This window comes from Eretmochelys imbricata, chromosome 1 (genome assembly GCF_965152235.1).
Source record: "Eretmochelys imbricata isolate rEreImb1 chromosome 1, rEreImb1.hap1, whole genome shotgun sequence".
NCBI lineage: Eukaryota > Metazoa > Chordata > Testudines > Cheloniidae > Eretmochelys > Eretmochelys imbricata.
The window spans coordinates 152,723,411-152,746,446 of NC_135572.1; the positions used below are offsets into that span (position 1 = coordinate 152,723,411).

Below are 23,036 nucleotides of genomic sequence, written 5' to 3' on the forward strand. Positions count from 1 at the left end.
TGATTTCAAACAGTACTATGGTAAAGAGCCTGAGGGAACCTTTAGTGTGCACCAGCAGGGTCTACATGGACCAACTGATGTGCAATACACATCAGTATGTTTTACAAATCACACCCTGGTAATTTGCATTACTCCACTGTGCAGACAAGCCCTAACTGATCAAGAGTAATAAAAACTTTTTGTGGGCATGTTATTTCAGAATTTTCTATCACAGGATTTTTTTGCACCTGGCTCAGAAGCATCTGATATTGGCCACTGTGAAAAAAATGGATTTGAGAAATGTCTTCTAATAGGTCAAAAATTAAACAATGTAGAATAAAGTGCTCTGGTCCTGAAGTTTCTGTAATGAACGTAATTTTTTGATCCAATAAAGGTTATCTTGTAAAATAGTATGGAAGGCAGTAAGAGGATGAATGTAATGTTGGGGAGGGATATGAGAAATCGGCACTGCTCCCTGAATTTTGGGACACTTGCCAGGACAGATCCATAGTTTCCAAAATATCTCTGCACCTGTAATAACATGCTTTATTTATAAAACAATACAAGATGGAGGAAGAAGTATAGTAGTAAGCTGCTATCTATGATGATCTGATCCTACCAAAGGTAAATGCAGCCAAGGCAAACCATCTTTATTTTTGGTAGAAACAAAATGAAGTAACTTTACAACAATCAATATTTTAAAATTGTTTAGTGAGCTTTTCCATAGTGGAACTCCACCAAACCTAGTTACACCGAATAAGATAACACTTCGTATCTTCGCTGTATTTGAAGATCAAAAGACTAACAAAGTTAATGGCTATTAGGAATATTTATTCCAGTCATGGCAGCTACAGCTTATAATATTAATGGGATAGAAGCTATCCCAATGTTTTTACCCATCCACATCTTGCCCTAAACCAAATAATCTTTCTTAATTTACTTTATTATATATCTGAAATTCAGTGCACCATGCAAATGTTTTCACACTATACCTGCCTCCTAGACAAATGCAATATTCTAGCGCTTAACTCTATTTGTGCTCATATAAAGGCTGAATTCTATTTTATTTATGCCTGCCAAGCATTGGATTTTGAATTAGCATTGTGTTTTCTAGATGTATGTAGGTTCTAACTTTTGGAGCCTTGTAGCAATTTCCAATACAGTTTGAAGAACCAGGGTTGTTATAACTTTTTTTTTTTTTTTAAGGACGTATTTGCCATTTGACCAAATCAGAGTGACTGTGAAAAATAATTAAAAATAAATAAATCATAATTGCATAAAATTGAAGCAGTGCTTTCAAAGTCCATGTTAAAATGCAAAGCAGATTTACCGCAACTATTAGATAGTTACTGAATATCTTTAGAATAGGTAGTAAATAAGAAAAAAATCTTTAAGTGTTGTTTGAGATATGCCAGAACTTAAAATGGTTGCCACTCAGTGGCAGTAACAACTTAGATCTTTTTATAATCAGTACAAATACTTGAAAATTTACATAATTTATGCATTGACTAAAATATAGGCCCCAATCCTGCAATTGCTTACATGCACAAATAATTTTACGAATCCTGTGAATGTCTCATGTAAATCAATAGGATTGCTCAGATCAGTGAACTGAGCATGTGTGTGAATGTCTGCAAGATGGAGGCCTTAGCTATGTCACTAATTTTTAACTATTTTATACTTATTACTCCATAGTTATTACACAATTTTAGACTTGGAGTATAGGCAATACTTTATAAATATAATATAAGGATATGTTCTGTATCATGTATTTGTGCTTAGAGAGAATAAGTCTCTTTTAAAAACGTGGGCATCTCGTACCTACACAAACTCATTTATTTAGCTACAGGATTGACTGCTCAAAGTTATTTAAAGCAAGGCCCAACTCTAATTCTACTGAGGTCAACGGGTGTAGAATTGGGTCCTTTGTTAGGAAAGACACCTACTTAAACTGGATCAGGAATGTGCAAGGTGCTCACGTCATGAATTTTCCTACATTCTTCTAGTCACTGAACCAATCAGGTTAGGTCAGATTAAACTAGTTTTATAATTTGGTGAATTCTTCTTAAGCAATATGTATTCATATGCATTGAGTGCTAATATGAACAATGCACCCAATCATGTTTCCACTTAATTCAATGACAATGTTCCAAATGGTATTTGAAAAAAGATCATACCCTTTAAAAGAACAAGAGTCCACTGAAGAAATAAATGCTTTGGCATGATGAAGTCATTTTGTTCCCCAAGCAGAAAAGCATAAAATGTATAAGTTGTTTGGGCTTTTTACGCTTGATCAGGTAACTGTGGTGTTCATACGGCATCCATGCATAATATAGAAATCGCCTTGTTTAATCAGATATGAGGCACTCATACTTATCCTTCAACACAAGGAATGTTGTAAATGTAATAAATTCCTAGTCTGTTCCCAACTGCATTTTAATCTGGCTGTTTCTTAATACATGTATCCTTTCATCTTCCTTCTGCTGATTAGATTACTCCATCTCTCTGTGAGTAAAGTGTCAGTTTGCCTACGGCTACACTGCAGGTGAAGGCGTTATTGTAGTGTGGGAAGGCATGCTTGTGTTGTTCTTTTTAATCTAGCTAGTACGGATAACAATAGTGTAGACATGGTGGCACAGGTTTCTGTATTGGCTAGCAACCTGAGCACATACCCGGGCTCACTCATGGGTTTGTATTTAGGCAGCTAGCCAGTGCAGTCACATCTATACTATTGTGCTGCCTAGATTAAGGCAAGCATGGGTATGCCTACCTGTGCTAGTCACACCTTCACTTGAATTACAGATGTAATCTTTTGACCCAAATATCCATATTTTCATTTGATCTCTAATATCATGGCATCTCCAGTTTAACATATCATCAATCTGGAATATTTAAATTGCTAAAATTTGCTAAAGAAAAGCCAGCTGTCACAAGTTAAATTGAAAGAATTTGCTCAGAATGTACACTTTGTGTAGTGGACTTTACAGCATGTTCATACCTTTTTCTTTAGTGCACAAACAGTATTATATAATGGCAATATGCTTTGAGATTTTGATACTTTCTGATCTTAAAGGCTTTGGTGTAACTTAATATTTGTACTTCAGTCAGCTACAGGACAACAGCAATGGCAAAAACATTGACAATGCAGTTCATAGTCCGGTTTTCCCATCTCACTGTGCAGGTACCTAAAAGATAATTAAAAAAAGATCAGAAAATAAACTTGCTCCCCATACCGTATCTGTTAAATTCCATTACATTTCACTGCAAAAGACCAGAAATTTAGAATAAAAAAACCTCTCACTCATTTCTCAGAGGAAATGTAATAGGAATTTGTAATCCTCTCCATAAAGATGAATTTACTCTTACCTTTTTCTCTTTGGATTACAGAAACTAATACCATCAAAACTGCATCAAACTTACACACACTACTATTTACTAATAAACTTAGTTTTAAATAGGATAAAAACTCCAATATAATATAACAAATTAAGTTCTCTCTATAAACCTGGAGAAAAATAGCTTTTCCTTCAACTTTTGATTCTGCAGCTAAAGAGACGAGAAATGTAAATAGTTATGGGGTGTAAGAATGGAGTGATAAGCTCTGATTAATGACTTCCTCCTGAACTAATAATTTTCCTGATGTCAGAGAATCATTTCTTGTTCTTCCTTATCAGTCAACATATAGCGTTTGATAGTTACTTAAGCTCAAAGCTTACCTGGCACAGTCACAGGGAGAGAAGATTGGTTCAGAATGAGTTTTTAAAAACACTGATTTAAGAAAGTCCTTGGCACCCTGCCAACAAGGAATTCTCCCTACCTCCATGTTCAGCCAATGAATCAATACTTTCAAATCCTTTTAGGCTCTTTTGTATGTAAAAGAATCTTCCATGGCAAAATAAGAATAGACTCATACTACACTTATGACATTAAGAACATAGATAAGAATATGTGGTTTTATTTACATGGACATAATGGGAAATCAGCAAAAGAAGCTGCTGCTCTGACATTTCTAAAGCCACCAATATACACATACCCCAATACAAACTCTGACCTGAATGTACTTATTTATTAGAACCTATTTTCTAAATAATGACTCAACTCAGTCTTGTGTTTTAAATGCAGCCTTTTAACCTTTTTTTACAACAGAATCCTGGTGCCTCATTTTAAGTCCTTTCTACAGTACTTGAAGAAACTGTCTTGGCAGGCTTGAAAGCATTCTAATAATCTTACCACACCACATTGTGAACTGAAATGGGGGCACTTGGAAATAATGCAGAAGTTAATAAAATAAAGGAACATGCAACTGACTGCAAGAAAGAAATAAAAGCTATAATAACATTAGTCAAAGTATTTCTGCTTTAGCTTAAAAAAAAAAAAGCCAATTCTTTATTCGTGCCAGCTTCTCTTAGAGTAGGGCAGTCCACTTATAATAAGTAGGCAGACATTCAGGATTGCAAATTTACATTTAGAGCACACACTACTAATTAAATCAGTGTCCCTACAATTGAAGATCTTCTATGGGGACTAATTTGCACAATCTTTCTTTCATACTGAAGATAGCTCCACTGGTATTGCTAATTTTGTCATACCCCAGTGTTCTCCATCCATCTATTATTCATTCAATCTGGGGTGTATCTGTTGAAAATGCATACAAGGCTTCCAGTTCTGGATTTGGTGGCTTTTTGTAATCAACCCTTCAAACTGCTAAAAATACTATTTGTAACACAGCTGAGCAACAGGTAGCACATTCACTGTCTTATTTAACTTGAATCTGAATGAGGGAAACTTACCATCAGTTGTGGTGTCCCAAAAGCACGAGCTTGCTGTGTGGAGACCAGCTCCACTCTTCTGCATCACTGCACAGGTTACTGAAGGACAGAGTAATAAAATCAGTTTTTTTCATTAATAAAACAAGACTGATGAATCTGCAGACCACGTGAAACTACCATCATGAAACATATACTGTAATTGGAAGCCTCAAAACACAGCCAAGACACATTCATTTAGTAACAACACAAGAATGGCAGCCTGTTCCCTTTATGTATTTGTTATATCACACTGTTGTATACAAGCTCTCATTTTACTGTCCTGCAAGCCTTCAGTTACTTTCTAACTAGGTCTCAAAACCAGGAAAGCTATTATGCAACACTCCTTTAAAAATCTTAATTCTAAGATTTTTAATATGAAGTCTACTGCAAGTGTCTAAATACTGATCTCTCATTTTTGGAGTAATTGTTTAGATATCTTCTAGGCTAGGCAGTAGCACAGATAGTGGCAGTGAAGACATGGCTGAGTACATAGCCACTGATTTCAGGTTCAGCCATGCCGCTGCTACCGTGGCTACACTGCTATTTATACTCATGCTAGCTCTCAGAGAGCTAGCATGAGTATGTATACACAAGCAGAGGAATCACACCCCTAGCTCACAGTGTAGACATAACCCTAGTGGTATGTAAATAACTCCTTTCCCAGAAAGCTCATTCGTATGACTAAATTCCCTAATTATCTTTTAAAATATTTAGAATTAATTTGCACTTGAAGGCACAGCCATTCACCAAGTTGGTGTGAAGGCACAATGTCCCACTGCGAGCTGCAGGAGGAATTGTGCCTGACACAGATGGTGCTTTTTGGAACTCCTCTGAGCAGAAGCAGCATGTAGTCTTACACCATCTTTTAAGTGGGTGCAGCATCTAGCATGCTCCAGCTACCTTTGAAGAAGCAAGTGCCAGCACCAGCATGAGCTGGAAGGAGTCCTTGCACCCCCTCCAGACTCCAGCGAGAAACTGTTGAATTGGAATTCATTTGCAAATTGGATTCAATTAACTTAGGCTTGAATAGAGACTGGGAGTGGCTAAGTCATTATGCAAGGTAACCTATTTCCCCTTGTTTTTTCCTACTCCCCCCCAGACGTTCTTGTTAAACCCTGGATTTGTGCTGGAAATGGCCCACCTTGATTATCATACACATTGTTTGGAGAGTGATCACTTTAGATAAGCTATTACCAGCAGGAGAGTGGGGTGGGAGGAGGCATTTTTTCATGCTTTGTGTGTATATAAAAAGATCTTCTACACTTTCCACAGTATGCATCCAATGAAGTGAGCTGTAGCTCACAAAAGCTTATGCTCAAATAAATTGGTTAAGTCTTTAAGGTGCCAAAAGTCCTCCTTTTCTTTTTGTGAATACAGACTAACACAGCTGTTACTCTGAAACCTGTCATAAATGTCTAAGTGATTAAGCGCAAACACAATGAAATAATACGGACATTTTCTCAGTTCCTAATCACAAGGGGGAGGGGAAGGGGGGTTACAGTACAGGAGAAAACTAAGAGGGTATGTTTTTAAACTTCAAAGTACCCCCTAGCTTGAAAACAAATTCTTCCCAGCAATTACTCATCTGAATTGTATAAGGGAAAGTATGGATACTGGTACTTACCAATGTATTTGTATGTTTTTCCTAGTTTTACCAGATGCGTTAAAGATTGCTCCACTATAGTTGCAGTCCACTGATTGACTTTGTTGTGATTGTAATCTACCTTGCCCAAAATCCCTTCTATGCACTACAAATAGAGAAAAATCAATTGCACTAGTAATACATCAATATGAAATGTCTCAAAACAAACCATGTTTAATAGAGTAACTCCAAATATTTACTAAACAATCTCAGAACACTTGCAGGGCAACAGAGTATCTTAGAATAACCATTTGAAATCAGTTTAGCTCACTGCATATCAGTTGCTGAATTGGGAAATAAAATATAACTCAGAATCCATAGATGCTGGGAGATTTACTATATATTCGTCTGTCTAGCTCAAAGGTACAACTGATGTGGTAAAGTGAAGCTGTCAGCAGAAATGTATTGCAGAAAAAGACTTAAATAGTTAAGACTGCAACATGACTTCTGTTTAAAAGTCAAGCTTTCTTAAAAATCGACATGCTTAGTTCGATTCTTTTGAAAGCTGGTGTGCCTCAGGAGAGCACAGATCATAATTTGAAGTAATTTGAGGAAAAAATAGCCATTTTTGTTTCTAGCTTTTTTTTAAAAAAAAACAGAGCTAGGGACCAAACTATTGATGTGATGTGGGTCAAAATGGTTTCAATCTGTTTTATCAAGGTAGTGCATGGCACCCTTTAAGTGAGAAAGGGTGCATGGGAACCCAAATTGAGAAAGGTGGTATTTAAAAACATGTTCAAGACCCTTGCACAGATGTGTTGCCTGAAAGGATTACAGCTAACATGCGCCAATAAAGGGGGTAAAAGTGAGAGGGTTATTATGCAGCTACTTTATGCTTGCCCAGAGCATTTATGTCCGCACGTTCCTTTGAACCAGACGTTTCTCGTCTGAACCTTTGTACACCGACACAATAAAGATTTAATAACTCATGTTGCTAGCTACAAGATGTCTTTTATGTGTTTTTATTTTATGGAGAGGTTTTATTGTGCTTGCTGTTAGGTCAGCCGGCAACCTAACCAAAGTTTTGTTATATCAGGTGGGGAGGAGACAGAACTTTGGGGCAGGGGAGGGGTTGCAGCTCCGAGGGGGCAGCAAAGGAGCAAGAGGTAACTCCCTGATCTTGGGGGCAGGTTAATGTGGTTTCCAAAGACACAGCATGGACGTTTGGAACTAACAGTGCAGGTACCTTGACTGCTGAGAGAAAAGGAATGCGTGTTGCCAGAGTTGTCAACATGCGGATTCTGGACAATTCCTGGATCACAAGGTTGCAGAAGTTTCCCAGACAGCAAGGTGTACACCATGAGAAGGTTGATTTGGGTTGAGACAGGTGCCCTGCACTGGCATTGTGTTTTGCCCACTTTGTGGTGTGTAACCAGCGATCTGAGGCTGTGATTTACCTGACACTGTGGCAATTGACTTGGATGGAAATGATCTGGCTCTTATTCCTGGTGTTCATCTCATACAATGTATAAGAGCAGATTTGAACCACATCAGAGATGTGTGTCCAGGGACTGTGATAGTTTTCTGATTTGTCTGAGTGTCTGCATAATTGCTACAGCAATAAGATGAAAGCTATGAATAAGTGTTGGAAGAAGATTAATCAGGAAAATGGATGGTTCATGGCTGACCAAAAAATGTCTACTGTATTGCACAGAAATATTACGATCTCTGAAACCTCACTGTTTTGGAAGCTTGGGTACTTTTACTGGATGGGGTCAGAGGATCTTTCTCTCAAACATAAAACTGTCTGTATTTTGGAATAGAAAAACATTTCTCTTGCTGGCCCTGCTACAAACTCCTCCCTTCAACCATTCTGAAACCTGAACAGAAACACCATCCCACTGTAACACAGTTTGTTTTTAACTCCAGGCACTGCAAATGAGTTGGGTTATTGGGGGGTGGGGGGGGGAAGTAACAGCAATAGAAACTTTTGTATACCAGGGTGTGAAGACTTCAGGGAGACGTTCCCATCACCACAAGTAGGGCAGACTGGGTACAGTAGTGGGGAGGGGGCCTGGTTACAGGGGGGAAATGTAGTGAATAGGTCAGGGATATGGCTAGGGAGGCGTGCCACAGCAGGTCTAGTGGGGTCCAGCTGGGGTGTGCATGTGGGGGGATGGGAATGGTAGGATAGTGGTGGGCTGGCTGACTTGGTATGCAAATTGTGGGATATGTGTACAACTGCCTAAATGACTACTAACCCTACCACCAACATGTCTTTTCCTGTTAAAAAAGACTAGGAAATTCAATAGTAAAAAACTTTAACTCTGTATCAGTATTGTTTACTTTGTGGTAGATAGTCCCCTTCCAGAACACTCAGTGGAGCAAAACTCAAACATCTGAAAACTAGGAAATGCAATTAAGGTTGACCATGCAACCTTAACTGTGCCCTCTTTCAGAAATAATCCAATATGCCTCATTAACACATGTAACTTTTACTATGCCACCTTAAGAATTGTTGAAATGTACAAGCTTTTACAATCCACTGACTAATCCCCAGGAATCCAGCTAACATTATGAAAGGACAAAGTGGGGGAGGGAGACAAAGGTTGTCCAATACCACTTTCTATCTACCCTCTTCAAGCAATGCCCCAGTATGCATATATAACATACTCATTAGGAATGTAAAAGCGGTTAAAAAAGTAACCATGTGACTGATTAATATTGTATTGGTTACACGGTTAAATGTTTAACCGAGGAACTAGGGGTGCAGCCATGTGCTGGAATCCTGTGCGGGGGGGGGGGGGGGGGGGGGGGTTGGGGGTGAGTTTAATCATTAACCGAAACCAATAAAACAGATAATGCTTATCGGTTACCTGGTTAAACTTTTACATCCCTAATACTCACACTGGGCTTTGGCACTGTAAGATTCAGGAGGTTCCAGATCCTGGTCTAAACTCATACACTTAGCCAATTCCCCAGAAAGAATACCACATGTATATAAGAACCACTTCACAGGCTTTTACAACTCACAGGATACCATCTCAAACATACTTTCACTTAACCATCATTAAAGCATTAAAATCCTTTCATTCTACCATGTCATGTTCTGCTGACAATATCCTTTGTGATAAAAGTCCTTTACCAACATAATCTACACAATGATGCATACTGCATCCCGAAGGTGCGCACACACCTCTTCCCCTCCTCATTCATGAGACAGTGGAAAGCATAGATCTCTTCTTATCACAATCACAGCTCTGTCATACACCTCAAAGTAATCCACAGATCTCCCAAATACATCTCTGCCAAGCAGAGCTAATTACGGTCGCCAACATCCAGTACAGCTACACCTGACACTGACCACACTCACTTTTCCTAGAGTGCATGTTGATAATAAATGCTTAGACTGCTCTCCCAGCTCACTACTGACAATAATACCTTTTGTAATAAAACGCCTGTGCCCTGTAAAGCGTATAATGTGCAATTCTGCACTGAAATAATGCATACCGTATTCTGCAGGTATACATGCAGCTCATGCACAAAGGGTGAAAAACAAAGATCTCCTCAAATTACAATCAAAGCTTTACTACGCACTTCAAAATAATCCAATCATCATCATATCCCGAACACACCTTTACCAAACAGGCCCAATGAGTGCCTCCACCCTTTAGCACAGATACACAAAACACACTGACTGCACCTGAAGTGTATACAAATAACTCCCATTGGCTACTGCCAGCTCCAGGGGAACATAGGGAAGGTGGCGTGTGCAATCATTTTTTTTCTTTTTGTCCTTTAATAGTGTTAGATTGAGTTCTGTGGGTGAGAATGAATGAGTTGTGAAAGGAGGCAAAGAATGGGTATTTCAGCAACTGTGAGGTTGGCAGAGTAAAGGTAAATTATTTGGGTATATTGGGGCATTGCTGAAAGAGGGCAGTGTTAAGGTCTAATGCCTGGGCAACCTTAACTTTTCTGAAAACCAGGAAATACAGATGGAGTTTTGCTCAACTCAGCATTCTGCAAGAGGATCACATACCACCCAGCAACCTTAACGTGGTTTTTTGCCATTAAATATGTTCTAACAATTTTGTCAAGTGAACATCTGAGTTTATTTCACAGTGAGAGAACTAAAATTTCCCATTACTCCTACTGATAGACTGTGGCTGCCTGGAATGCTGAGGTGTCACTGCTTTTGTTTTGAAGTGCAGTATTGGTTCCTAAATGCTACTAGAACGTAAAAAAAAAAACTTTCAGTAAAGTAACATATCCAATGGAAACAATACACATTGGTTTAACCCAACAGGGTAAACTTAAAATTGTGAAAAACTGAAAGCATTCTCTGTAAATTTAATCCCTTCTAATTCTTATTAAATTGCAACCTCTGTCATAAAGGAATCAAGTCATGTGAATTCACATGTTGAGACTAAATATAATATTGACCAATCTTAAATTGGAAAGAAATTAACATCTGAAAAAGGTCTATATAATTAAATGAGACTGTGTACAATTTTTAGAGCCAGTGATGTAAACCCCATGCTCTCAACTCCCAATGAAGTTATTTAGGAGGCCTATGCCCGGAGAACAAGCAGGATCAAACCCCTTAGCTAGTTTTGATCAACCTTTATATACCGTGCAACTTACAGGAAGTAAGACAGGGCTGTTGACTTCCATTTATTACTTTATACTGTTTTATGAATGTTTATTCAAAATAAATCTTCTCAAGATTTCTAGTCTTTTTAGAGCTGCATTAATGCTAGACAACAGTATGGTAGCTTTAGATAACTTTTGAAATGGGGGATGGATACCTGGCTTAATTCCCTGTATTAGCTGCCCCCCCCAACAAAAAAGTGTACAGTATTTGTCCTTAACTTGAAAGGCTGTGTAAAGAGCTGAACGGTTTATCTGACATTGTTTTTGTGCTTGCTGTGCATACTGGAACAGTTTTTTGAAATGTGCAGTTTGACAGGACACGCAGAGGCTGCAAAGTCCTTCAGGGAATCTCATTTTAATACACTATCTCCTACAGAACTCCACAGGACCTGTAAGCAATAGGCTCTGCACTATTCAGTTGCTGGTTGCCATGGTGTTACATTTAACAAATTCTATTACAGACTATTCATCATAGCCTACTTTCCCTTGTATAAAAAGGCACTAAAATCTGTCTTCAAAACTAATTCCAAAATTATATTTAATAAATAAATATGCATGTATGCTAAAAGTGTGAAAGTATCACTGAAAGTGACCTGCAGCTTTTTCTAGATATTGTATTTCATTCAAGTCACTAAAATTGTTAAACATAGCTTACCTCCTTAACGATGTTGTGGGCTTCCTCAGCATTGAAGGTCATCTATAATTTAAAAAGTTAAAAGTATAATCAGTTACTTATAGCATTTCATATTATTCTGGGGATAAAAGTTTTCCTTACCCCAACTAGAAAAGGTATAGGACAAGCACCACACCCAGGTAAACTGTATTTTAAACCCAAATTAGATCAAAAGTAGTTTTAAAAATACCTCCACATTCTCCAACACAACACAGCTGCCATCTGGCATTAATCCCTGTCCTACAACCCCCTCAAAAAGAAGTTTTAAAAGATGAGGCCTGGATACCAGGGTCCAAGCTCATTTTTCCCTATCCTAAAAGATTCTTATACCATGCCTCTTGGCATGGCTTACATATCATGAATATCCACCAGAACAAAAGACTGAACTGAACTCCCTTCATAGGGATCCCAAGCCCGCTCCCACTGAAATGAGGATTCCTATTGACAAATTTTAACAGAAAACCATAAAACAGGGGATTGCAATCCTAGTACTAAAACTGCTGACTGTTTTATAGGCACTAGAATGCCAAGTCACTTATTCAGAATTTTTTTTTTTTCCATTTAAATCATCAGTCTTCTCTGCATTTGTCTCCTGGTTTTCCCTTCTCATCTTTGTTATTTTTCTTCTCTGTTGCCTTCCCTCCATTAGTTTATTCCACATGTTACTTTCTCCCTCCACTCCCCCACATGCTTTACCTAATATATATCACTTTGGTGTTGGGTGCTGTCTTTACAGACAGAAAGATGCATAGTAGTCTACCCAGTGAGAAAGTACTAATTCTCATAATTTTCACTTTGTTCTAGTGGTTCCTAGAAGTGGAGAGGTGCGGTTGAATAGACTAAATCTGGTTAGTTTAATTCTTCTACTCTGGCTGGAGAACAACATGGCAAAATGAAATAAATAAGGTCTTGTCATTCACTTTACTGTTCTTAGAGTGAGCCCAGAAGTTTTTTTGCATTTCTTGTCAAAGAACTCTGTGATTTGTGCTTTGGGGCACCCCCACGAACAGGATACAGTTCTGTGGTGACCTAGAATCCTCTTTTCGACGTCTCCGACTCAAGGGATATTTCCAACACACCTCTGAACAACATACTACTCCACAGAGACCTCCCTACCAGCACTACAAAAAGAAGGATTCTAGGTGGACTCCTCCTGAAGGTCAAGACAGCAGACTGGACTTCTACATAGAGTGCTTCCGCCGACGTGCATGGGCTGAAATTGTGGAAAAGCAACATCACTTGCCCCACAATCTCAGCCGTGCAGAACACAATGCCATCCACAGCCTCAGAAACAACTCTGACATCATAATCAAAAAGACTGACAAAGAAGGTTGTCATCATGAATAGGTCAGAATATGAACAAGAGGCTGCTCGGCAGCTCTCCAACACCACTTTCTACAAGCCATTACCCTCTGATCCCACTGAGAGTTACCAAAAGAAACTACAGCATTTGCTCAAGAAACTCCCTGAAAAAGCACAAGATCAAATCTGCACAGACACACCCCTGGAACCCTGACCTGGGATATTCTATCTACTACGCAAGATCCATAAACCTGGAAATCCTGGGCGCCCCATCATCTCAGGCATTGGCACCCTGACAGCAGGATTGTCTGGCTATGTAGACTCCCTCCTCAGGCCCTACGCTACCAGCACTCCCAGCTACCTCTGAGACACCACTGACTTCCTGAGGAAACTACAATCCATCGGTGATCTTCCTGATAACACCATCCTGGCCACTATGGATGTAGAAGCCCTTTACACCAACATTCCACACAAATATGGACTACAAGCCGTCAAGAACACTATCCCCGATAATGTCACGACTAACCTGGTGGCTGAACTTTGTGACTTTGTCCTTATCCATAACTATTCACATTTGGGGAGAATGTATACCTTCAAATGAGCGGCACTGCTATGGGTACCCACATGGCCCCACAGTATGCCAACATTTTTATGGCTGACTTAGAACAACGCTTCCTCAGCTCTCGTCCCCTAACGCCCCTACTCTACTTGCGCTATATTGATGACATCTTCATCATCTGGACCCATGGAAAAGGAGCCCTTGAGGAATTCCACCATGATTTCAACAATTTCCATCCCACCATCAACCTCAGCCTGGTCCAGTCCACACAAGAGATCCACTTCTTGGACACTACAGTGCTAATAAACGATGGTCACATAAACACCACCCTAAACCGGAAACCTACTGACTGCTATTCCTACCTATATGCCTCCAGCTTTCACCCTGACCACACCACACGATCCATTGTCTACAGCCAAGCTCTGCGATACGACCGCATTTGCTCCAACCCCTCAGACAGAGACAAACACCTACAAGATCTCTATCAAGCATTCTTACAACTACAATACCCACCTGCGGAAGTGAAGAAACAGATTGATAGAGCCAGAAGAGTTCCCAGAAGTCACCTACTACAGGACAGGCCTAACAAAGAAAATAACAGAACGCCACTAGCCGTCACCTTCAGCCCCCAACTAAAACCCCTCCAATGCATTATTAAGGATCTACAACCTATCCTGAAGAATGACCCAACACTCTCACAAATCTTGGGAGACAGGCCAGTCCTTGCCTACAGACAGCCCCCCCAACCTGAAGCAAATACTCAGCAGCAACCACACCCCACACAACAGAACCACTAACCCAGGAACCTATCCTTGCAACAAAGCCCGTTGCCAACGGTGCCCACATATCTATTCAGGGGACACCATCACAGGGCCTAATAACATCAGCCACACTATCAGAGGCTCGTTCACCTGCACATCCACCAACGTGCCAGCAATGCCCCTCTGCCATGTACATTGGTCAAACTGGACAGTCTCCACGTAAAAGAATAAATGGACACAAATCAGATGTCAAGAATTATAACATTCATAAACCAGTCAGAGAACACTTCAATCTCTCTGGTCACGCGATTACAGACATGAAAGTTGCGATATTACAACAAAAAAACTTCAAAACCAGACTCCAGCAAGAGACTGTTGAATTGGAATTCATTAGAAAATTGGATACAATAACTTAGGCTTGAATAGAGACTGGGAGTGGCTAAGTCATTATGCAAGGTAACCTATTTCCCCTTGTTTTTTCCTACCCCCCCCCCACCCTCCAGATGTTCTTGTTAAATCCTGGATTTGTGCTGGAAATGGCCCACCTTGATTATCATACACATTGTAAGGACAGTGATCACTTTAGATAAGCTTTTACCAGCAGGAGAGTGGGGTGGGGGGAGAGAAAACCTTTTGTAGTGGTAAACACCCATTTTTTCATGCTTTATGTGTATAAAAAGATCTTCTACACTTTCCACAGTATGCATCGGATGAAGCGAGCTGTAGCTCACAAAAGCTTATGCTCAAATAAATTGGTTAGTCTCTAAGGTGCCACAAGTACTCCTTTTCTTTTTGCGAATACAGACTAACACGGCTGTTACTCTGACACCTTGTCATAAATATCAATAGATAACTAAACCTGTAGGGTTTCCAAAGGTTATTTTTGAAATATAAACATTGTGCTCTAGGAAGATTGTCCCCTTAATCCTTAAAAGGCCACATCCTGAAACTGAAGTTGCGCAGGTGAACCCCTGCTAGTGATATCAATAGGGCTTTGTGCATGGTGCAGGAGGCTGTGCAAGCAGATCCACTTGCAGGAACCAGCCCTAAATGAAATCACTCCCTCTAAAGCCATTTTGCCATTCTCAATTTCTCTGCACTCTTTGAAAGCTCAAGAATTGTGCTAAGAATATATTCTCTTTTTACACAGGAAGACAGCGAGGAAAAAAAAACACACGTGTGTGGATTTATTCAGCGTGAACTTTATAAACAAACTTCTACACTTGTTTGCTCACCCCACCTCCACATCCCTTCCCCACAGCGATGCTGAAGCCTTCTTGCGGATGATTTTTTTCCTACCTTCTCCCCAGCAACTGAGCTTATGTCTTCTGGTGCAGTAGTGCATCTCGCTCTGCTTCAAACCACTGCCCACTCTGTGTCAAGGGAGCTGCAAGAAGCAGCTGCTGGTACAGCTCTGGCTACCTGCAACTCCCACCCCTGCTAGACCCCAGCCTTGTCCTAGGGTGACTCTCTTCCCAGCAGCAGCCGCCCGGAGTGGGGGGAAGCGGCTTTCTGGACCAGGGCCCTGCAGCAACGCGCAGCGCCAAGCGCAGGGGATTAAATGGCTCCCCGTGGGGATGGGCTGCTGAGGGTGCACACACTGGCTCCTTCCGTTTTCTACAGCCGCCGTTTCTTACCCGCCTTTTCGCGTCGGTCGCTGCTCCCAGCAGCGCGGGCCTAGGGGAGGGCGGCTTAATACACGACCCCGGCCTGCCCCGGGCACCGGGACCGCCCGCGAGGAGGCGGCAGGCCGCGGGGAATACAACACTCGCTGCCGCCCGGCCCCCAGCCCCGGACGGACTCCGGGCTGCTGGACACGGACACGAACAGGCCAGCGACCCGGGCCCGGCTCCCCTGCCCCGGGGGGGCTCCCGCCCGCGCTGGGAGCCCCCCGAGGCCGCTCGCTCAACGCCCGCCCCGCGTCCCCGGCCCCCACCTCGTCGCTGTGGTGGTGAAACTCCTCCATGGCCCGGCTCCGGCGGCGGCGACTCCTCAGCCCGGCGCGGCTCCGCCTCCCCGGCCCCGGCCCGCGGGCCTCCGGCGGCAGCGACCCCTGCCGGGCGCCGCGGGGAGAGCGCCCGCTCGGCCCCCAGCCCTCCTCTCCGGAGGCTCAGCCGGGGCGGGGGCGGGAGAAAGGAGGCTGCTGAAGGTCGGACAGGCCGGCGGCGGTAGGGCCCGCTCCTGCTCTGGAGTCAATGGGCAGGGGGCTGATGCCTGTAGCGAAAGCCCGTCGGCCACGGCCGCCCAGTGCTGCGAGCTCGGCGGGTGACCTGTCCAAAGGGGGGAGAAATGGGCTTGTGTGCTGCTCCTCCCCCGCCCCGGGCGTAATAAAGGCTGGATAGGTCTTGTGAAATTGGTGTGTGGGGAGGGGGGTTATTTCCTCTTCTGCTTTTACCACAAGAAATAACGAGTCCGGCTCCCCTGGGTTTGCTGGAGAACCCTTTGAGGTTTCCGGTGCCGCACTGCGGACCGGCGGTAGCCTCCTGGCTCAGGCACCAGGCTGGCACTCAGGAGGTCTGGCTTCTTCTTCTCCTGGCTCCGCCGTTGTCAGAGCTGTGTGGCTTGGGGCAAATTATTAAACTCTCCCTGCTTAAATCTTCCCCGCTGAAAACTGGAGCTAATGCTTAGGCACCTTTGTTAAATCACTTTGAGCTCTTGTGGACGAAAAATGCGGTATAAATTCTAAGTATGAGCGTTTGTGCCTCTTCATTAGGGGCTAGGGTGGTGGGATCTTTCCCTGTTAAACCTTGGCGTTAAATAGGAGTTAAAACAGCTTTAAAAACTGCAGGAAAAATCTTTCACCCTCAGTTGCTCAGTTTTCAGGGTTTTTTTTCCTTGTAACTTCATAATCCCCTCAATAGTCATAAACAGGGTTTCCAGGTGGACAAAACTAGAATTTTTAGCCTTTAAGAAAGTGGGAAAAAATCCTTTTTCATGTCTTTTTCATATGTCATAAAGCAGCATAAAAGTCTATAGAACCCTTCTCCCTTTGTAGTTCACCTTTAATAGCACCTTGAGTTCTGTGCAGTGACCCTGTTGTAAGGGCAGGAATCTCCCCTGCAACTGGAAAAGAGAATTTGCTTTTATTACTAGTAAATGTTGACAGTGTGCACAATACTGTACAAAACCCAAAGATAGTTTCCTGTGCTAAATAAAATGCCTTTTTATATTTATATTCCAGTAATAGAGCACCTTTAATCGTGAAGGGTCTCAGAGCATTTTACAGATTTCAGCTGATAACCGGAGGAATAATTTTTCCCAGTGGTGACTGTACTTTGAAGGTAGAAAAACTGATCAGTTGTTCAGCTGGGCATAGTAGTTCTCCACAACAATATAATAAATGAAGTGAAGAATACCATTTAGAAACTGCAGCTGTCTGTAGGTAGGCAGAATGTAAATGAGAAATTGTCCCTGAGATTTTCTTTTTTCCTGGAATTGGGTGGCATTTCCTTTTTACTCCATAACTGGCATATTTCAGTAATTCTGAAAGACTCTTCTGTGCTGCTGTATGATTGAATATGACCACTTACATCACTGATATTACCACTGTTCTACAATTGCAACAAATCTTTTACAAAGTATGTCATGTAAGTGTCAATCCAGGTATCCTCTTTATATCTGAAGTTATGAATATTGGCCATGGACTTGTATTTTATACATGTGTTATAGTCCTGGGTAACACCTACCAGACAGGATTTACACTGGTACCAGACAGCTATGTAGTGATGGTCCATCAAGGACACTTCACTCTCACAGTGCGCCATCAAAGAAACTCATCCTGCCCAGATAGCTCTTCTTGCCAATGTATCAGTTTCCAAGGGGCCAATGGCCACCTCCTGTGAGTCATCAAAGCATGACCCTGGACTCCATCTTGGACTAGTAATTTTCCATGCACCTGGGCTGTGAGTTTAGTTGGGACAGCAAAATTCCATGCACATGGCGGAGGATATAAAAGGACCCTGACATATCTCCATTTTTGTCTTCATTTTCTCTAGACTGGATTTCTAACAAGGAAGCTCTAAGCAACCCCCAACCTGTTTGGGTAATTCCAGGGAGAGAGTTTTGCAAACTAGCAGTTTATTCCATCATTTCTATGATCCTGATCTATGAACACTGAAAAATCACTTGTGTGTGTATATGATCTATTAATCATTTATAACTCTATTTTCTTTTATTATTAAACCTTTAGTTTTTAGTTAGTAAGGATTGGCATCAACATAATTATTGGATAAGATCTGAGTTATATATTGACCTGGCTAAGTGGCTGGTCCCTTGGGATTAGAAGGACCCTATATTTGATTAAATTGGTTTTCAGTAACCACTCATCATAAAGTTCAGTGTCTGTGTGGTGAGCCGAGGGCTGGAATGCCTAAGGAGACTGCATTTTTGGCTTCTTTGTTAACCAGTGTGGTGAGACAGAAGTTCACTTTTGTTACTGGCTGGGTATAATCTAATGATAGAATAACCACCAGTTTGGGGTGAGTCTGCTCTATTTCTCAGCAATCTGCCCTGAATGTAGTATTCTCAGCCATGACCCACTGAGGCATGGTGACATCTTCCAAGATGTTTCAGTGAGGCATTTACAATCTCGCTTTAAAAACAACAAAGCCCAATTATTTTTATATCTGCTAGGGAGCCCTGTAATTCTGTAAATGAGACACTTCCTCATGGGAGTAATAACTTTTTTTTTCTTCTGCTTCTAGATTAATTTCTCTGCATGACCTTGTCATGCATCTGATGCAAAGTCACCATTTTACAGACTGGTATTAAAAGTGAATGGCAAGGTAATGTTCTCTAATTGCTGTGTTTAATTGAAAAGGTTAATACTGACATTTACTTTTATTCTTGCACATAATAAAACAAGGAATAGCTAATAAATAGGAAGTCACCACTATCTGTTGTTGTTTGAGAGACCGGTTGGGCAACCAGCACAAAATACTGCAAGTTGGAGTACTGAAGTAGTGAGAGTTCTCAGTGTTGTAACTTTTGTGATTTATTTTGTTCACAACATAGAAAGACTTAGCCACTGTAACATCATTCTTCTCTTCCCCTAACTCACTCTAATTTGAAAAAGACATTTAGGTCTAAGCTCAAGACTGGGAGTCAGGAACTCCTGAGTTCTAATCCTAGTTTTGACTGTGTGATTCCTTAAGAGAGTTGATATATGCCTGCCTACCTCACAGGAGTATTTTGTGGATTAATTTTGCACAGCACTTTGAAAATATAAAAATCACATACCAAATTATTATTTTATTTTTGACTTCAGTCACTTGCCCTGGAACTAGCTTTCAGGTTTGGCATGTGCTGCAGAACAGAGTAGGAGAAGATTGATCAGGAGGAGAAATCCCTTGTTTAAAACAGATATCATTATGAGCAAGCACAAATGGAAACCGAATAATGAAAAAATACATGAAGGTTATATAGTTTTTCAGCATAACACATTTCATTTTTCTATTGTATCGCAGCACCTCCTTAATGTTTCATGCAATGCTTTCTCAAGACTCCATGCTTTGAAGCTATCTCCAGCAAATCAAAATTTTAGATTTTTTTTTGAATAAATTGTTACTATGGCAGCTAATGGTAACATTCCATCTTGCTGAATGTAAACTAATAGAAGTTTTCTGTCAGATATAGGTGTAGAATATACACTAGTGAGCCGCATTGCGAAGAAGAAATCAGCAGTGTGGAATGGGGATTTACCCCAAGGTTGGAAGAGTTCTTTCACTTTTGAGTCTTTTCAGGATGTAGGAAAATATAAAATTAAAATAGCTTCTAGTTCATCTGTGCTTATCTCTTCCCGACCTACTGAGCCATTGCTATTGGCTTTCCATTGTGTATTTTATTTATCTCAGAGAGATTCATCTTTAAACTAATTTCAACAATCAAAATTCTTCCTCTTGTCATGGAAAATGACTAAATCTGTTACTGATGTCACAAAAACACTTATAAATTGAAAAGAAATATTTTGACCCCCTGTTCCATGATGTATTGCTTGATCATGCTACTTTTGTTTATTACACTAGAGGGAACTATACGCTGGCAAGTGAAGATGGGTAGTTCAGTATAGTTCTGTCAACTGTAAAAGGAACTGTGCTGAAAGAGACGATGCAGAGGTAGATTCCTGAACTGTTTTTTCATGCACTGCAGACTTTCTTCATTTAAATGCAGAAAAGGAGCATATAAATGCAGAGAATGAACAGAGCAGCTTGAATCTATGATTCTATTAAATCATTCTGGTGATATCAAGTAAATACTTGTTGGGGAAGGATGATGATTTTACACATGGGAGCCGTAGTAATCTGTGAAGAGTCTATGCTGCTTGAGAGGATTCAATGTAATCTCAATGCTAATGCTGCTAAAGTATCAAGGGATAATTTTTATATCACTTTAAAAAAAAGTGTTTATTAAACTGCCAGAGACAAAAGCAATAAAATTCTGGCATTAGTCTGTCCGGGCTTTCTTCGCCATGTTTGGGCAGATCCTGTACTACTTACTCAGCCAGAAGTCTAATGAGAATTGTGCCTGCATAAGGAGTTCAGGATCTGGCCCATCATGTATATGTATTGTCAAGAGCTATTTTAATAATATTACAAGAAAACTAGTGGCTTGCTAATTACACCCTGGATAATTAAATACATATTAAATAAGAGAGTTCTTAGTTGAGTCATTCTAGGTATTGGTATCTCCATAGCTGTAAATGATCCCTTTAAAGAGTGTCCTGTATGTGTAGGGTCTTATCTAGACTGGAAAATTGCATCATGTTAGAACACCTGTTGAATGATATGGTGGACCAGTTTACATGAGGTATATGTAGGCATAGGTATTGCATTAGGTATATTCATGAGGTATTGTATGCCCATACAGGTAGTAAGGCTAATGCTCCCAGTTGAGGTATATATGCCCTGTAACAGCATTGCAAATAGGAATTCATATAGGAAAGAAGATTAGGTTGGGGATAGCATAGCTATAAGGATCTTAAGGCAGTTAGCCAAGGTACATCAAATACCATTTAACCATTACAGCAGTCAAGCAGACAAAGGTGGCATAATGATTTTTCACAGGCTTACACATTTCATAGAAAAAAGACTGGGAACTGTTAAGGTTTCTGACAATCAGTCCAGAACCTTATCTGTTTTTTTTTTCTGTGCTTTCTTCATGTCAGCAGGGGAGATAAAGCAGAATCTAAGACTGAGAAATTGCTAGATATTTGGTATAGACATTCAGTGGAACCGTAACATGATCGTTGCCCTTGGCATAGTTTGTGACACCCTTCCACTCCTGCAGCACTTCTGCGGGGACCATCTTGGTGAATTACATCACAGCAGCATATCTCATTGGTCTTGAATAAGCGCCTTCTCTGCCTCCGAATCCCCTGTCTCAGTATAATATCAAGAGTCAGGACTGCTTAAAGGGGATGCAGAGTGGATCGCTTTCCAGTTCACTTCCGCACCATATTAGTTCCTCCAAGACACAGCATAAACTGCAAATCCCAAACCGGGAACAGGTTTCAGAGTAACAGCCGTGTTAGTCTGTATTCGCAAAAAGAAAAGGAGTCCTTGTGGCACCTTAGAGACTAACCATTTGAGCTCATGCTCAAATAAATTGGTTAGTCTCTAAGGTGCCACAAGGACTCCTTTTCTTTAAACCGGGAACAGAAATCCCAACATCCTAATCTAGCCCTTGTGTACACAACACTTATCACCTCTGAGGCCTCCCAGGGCTGGGATGAATCTAAAGGAATGGAATTCAGAAATAGAGGCTAAAACAAAAAGAATGCTGTAATTGCTTCTATGGAAACAGCACTAATGTGGACAATAACTACTTGTTGTTTTCTGTACTCCCCTTTATCCAGAGCTGAGCAGTTGACTGATATGAAAAGGAAGAAACAGAGGTCTAAGGATGAGATGTCTGAAGCCCTCCTTACAGACTTTCCAAAAAGCCCTGGAAAACTACTGATAACTGGAAAGTGTTTTTGATGTCTGAAAGAGAAAAAGACAGGCAGCTATCCAGCGACGGCATTGAACTGGCTCGAGACAGTGTTGCCATGACGAAAGATGCTGCGGAGGAAGATAGGGACTCCTGGAGGCAATGATCAGGCAGAACGTTCTGTTGGGTTGCATAGTGAAATTAGGCCAGCAGACAGTCGAGCATCTTCAACCAGAACCAGCCATGTTCTGCAGCCCCTGTATGATCTAGGGTACTGGGAACACCAGCCTATGTTCCCCGCAGTAGACCTGCAGCCTTGCTCCCAGAGGCCATTCACTTCCCCAGCTTCAGCACTGGGTAGTAAGAACACCACATGGGAGCCCAGCACATCTGCACTATCCAATGCATGTGGCAACTGTGACCCCAATATGCTACCCTAGAAGGCAGAGGGTCTAGAAGAAGCAAAGACAAGATGTTCACCTGCGTGTGAACAGAAGTCCCCTCCCCTGACTTGTTGTGTGTTGCCCTCTTCACCCCACTGTATGTGAAAGACATTTTTTCACTTTAAACCTGTGTTTGATGTTGTTTTAATCACTATGATCAAAGATTGTAACATTTTCTAAGTTTTATTTTTGGTTTTTATTTATTGCAATAATTTGTGCAATAAAAAACATTAAGTACCAAAGTACCTGCAATGGATGGTACACACAACACACAAATTTTCAACTGAACAGCAGTGTCGTAAGTTTTTATAAAAGCACAGATGGTATAAAATAGAGTACCCAAATGTGCC

The 23,036-nt window shown here is 41.0% G+C and overlaps 1 protein-coding gene across 2 annotated transcripts; it reads right to left on the reverse strand.

The window, feature by feature from the left end:
* Positions 1 to 608: 608 nt before the first annotated feature.
* On the reverse strand, positions 609 to 16,354 carry DYNLT3 (dynein light chain Tctex-type 3). Of its 2 annotated transcripts, none has more exons than XM_077817144.1 (5): positions 16,254 to 16,354; positions 11,678 to 11,719; positions 6,412 to 6,535; positions 4,770 to 4,847; positions 609 to 3,164 (listed from the first exon to the last, which is right to left on the reverse strand). In XM_077817144.1, the coding sequence occupies exons 1-5, from the start codon at positions 16,281 to 16,283 to the stop codon at positions 3,088 to 3,090; spliced, it is 351 nt and encodes a 116-aa protein (XP_077673270.1). In that variant the 5' UTR covers positions 16,284 to 16,354; the 3' UTR covers positions 609 to 3,087. The 2 variants fall into 2 exon arrangements, with proteins under 2 accessions (XP_077673270.1, XP_077673280.1); XM_077817154.1 differs by lacking the exon at positions 16,254 to 16,354 and adding an exon at positions 15,617 to 15,920.
* Between the last annotated feature and the right edge of the window lie 6,682 nt (positions 16,355 to 23,036).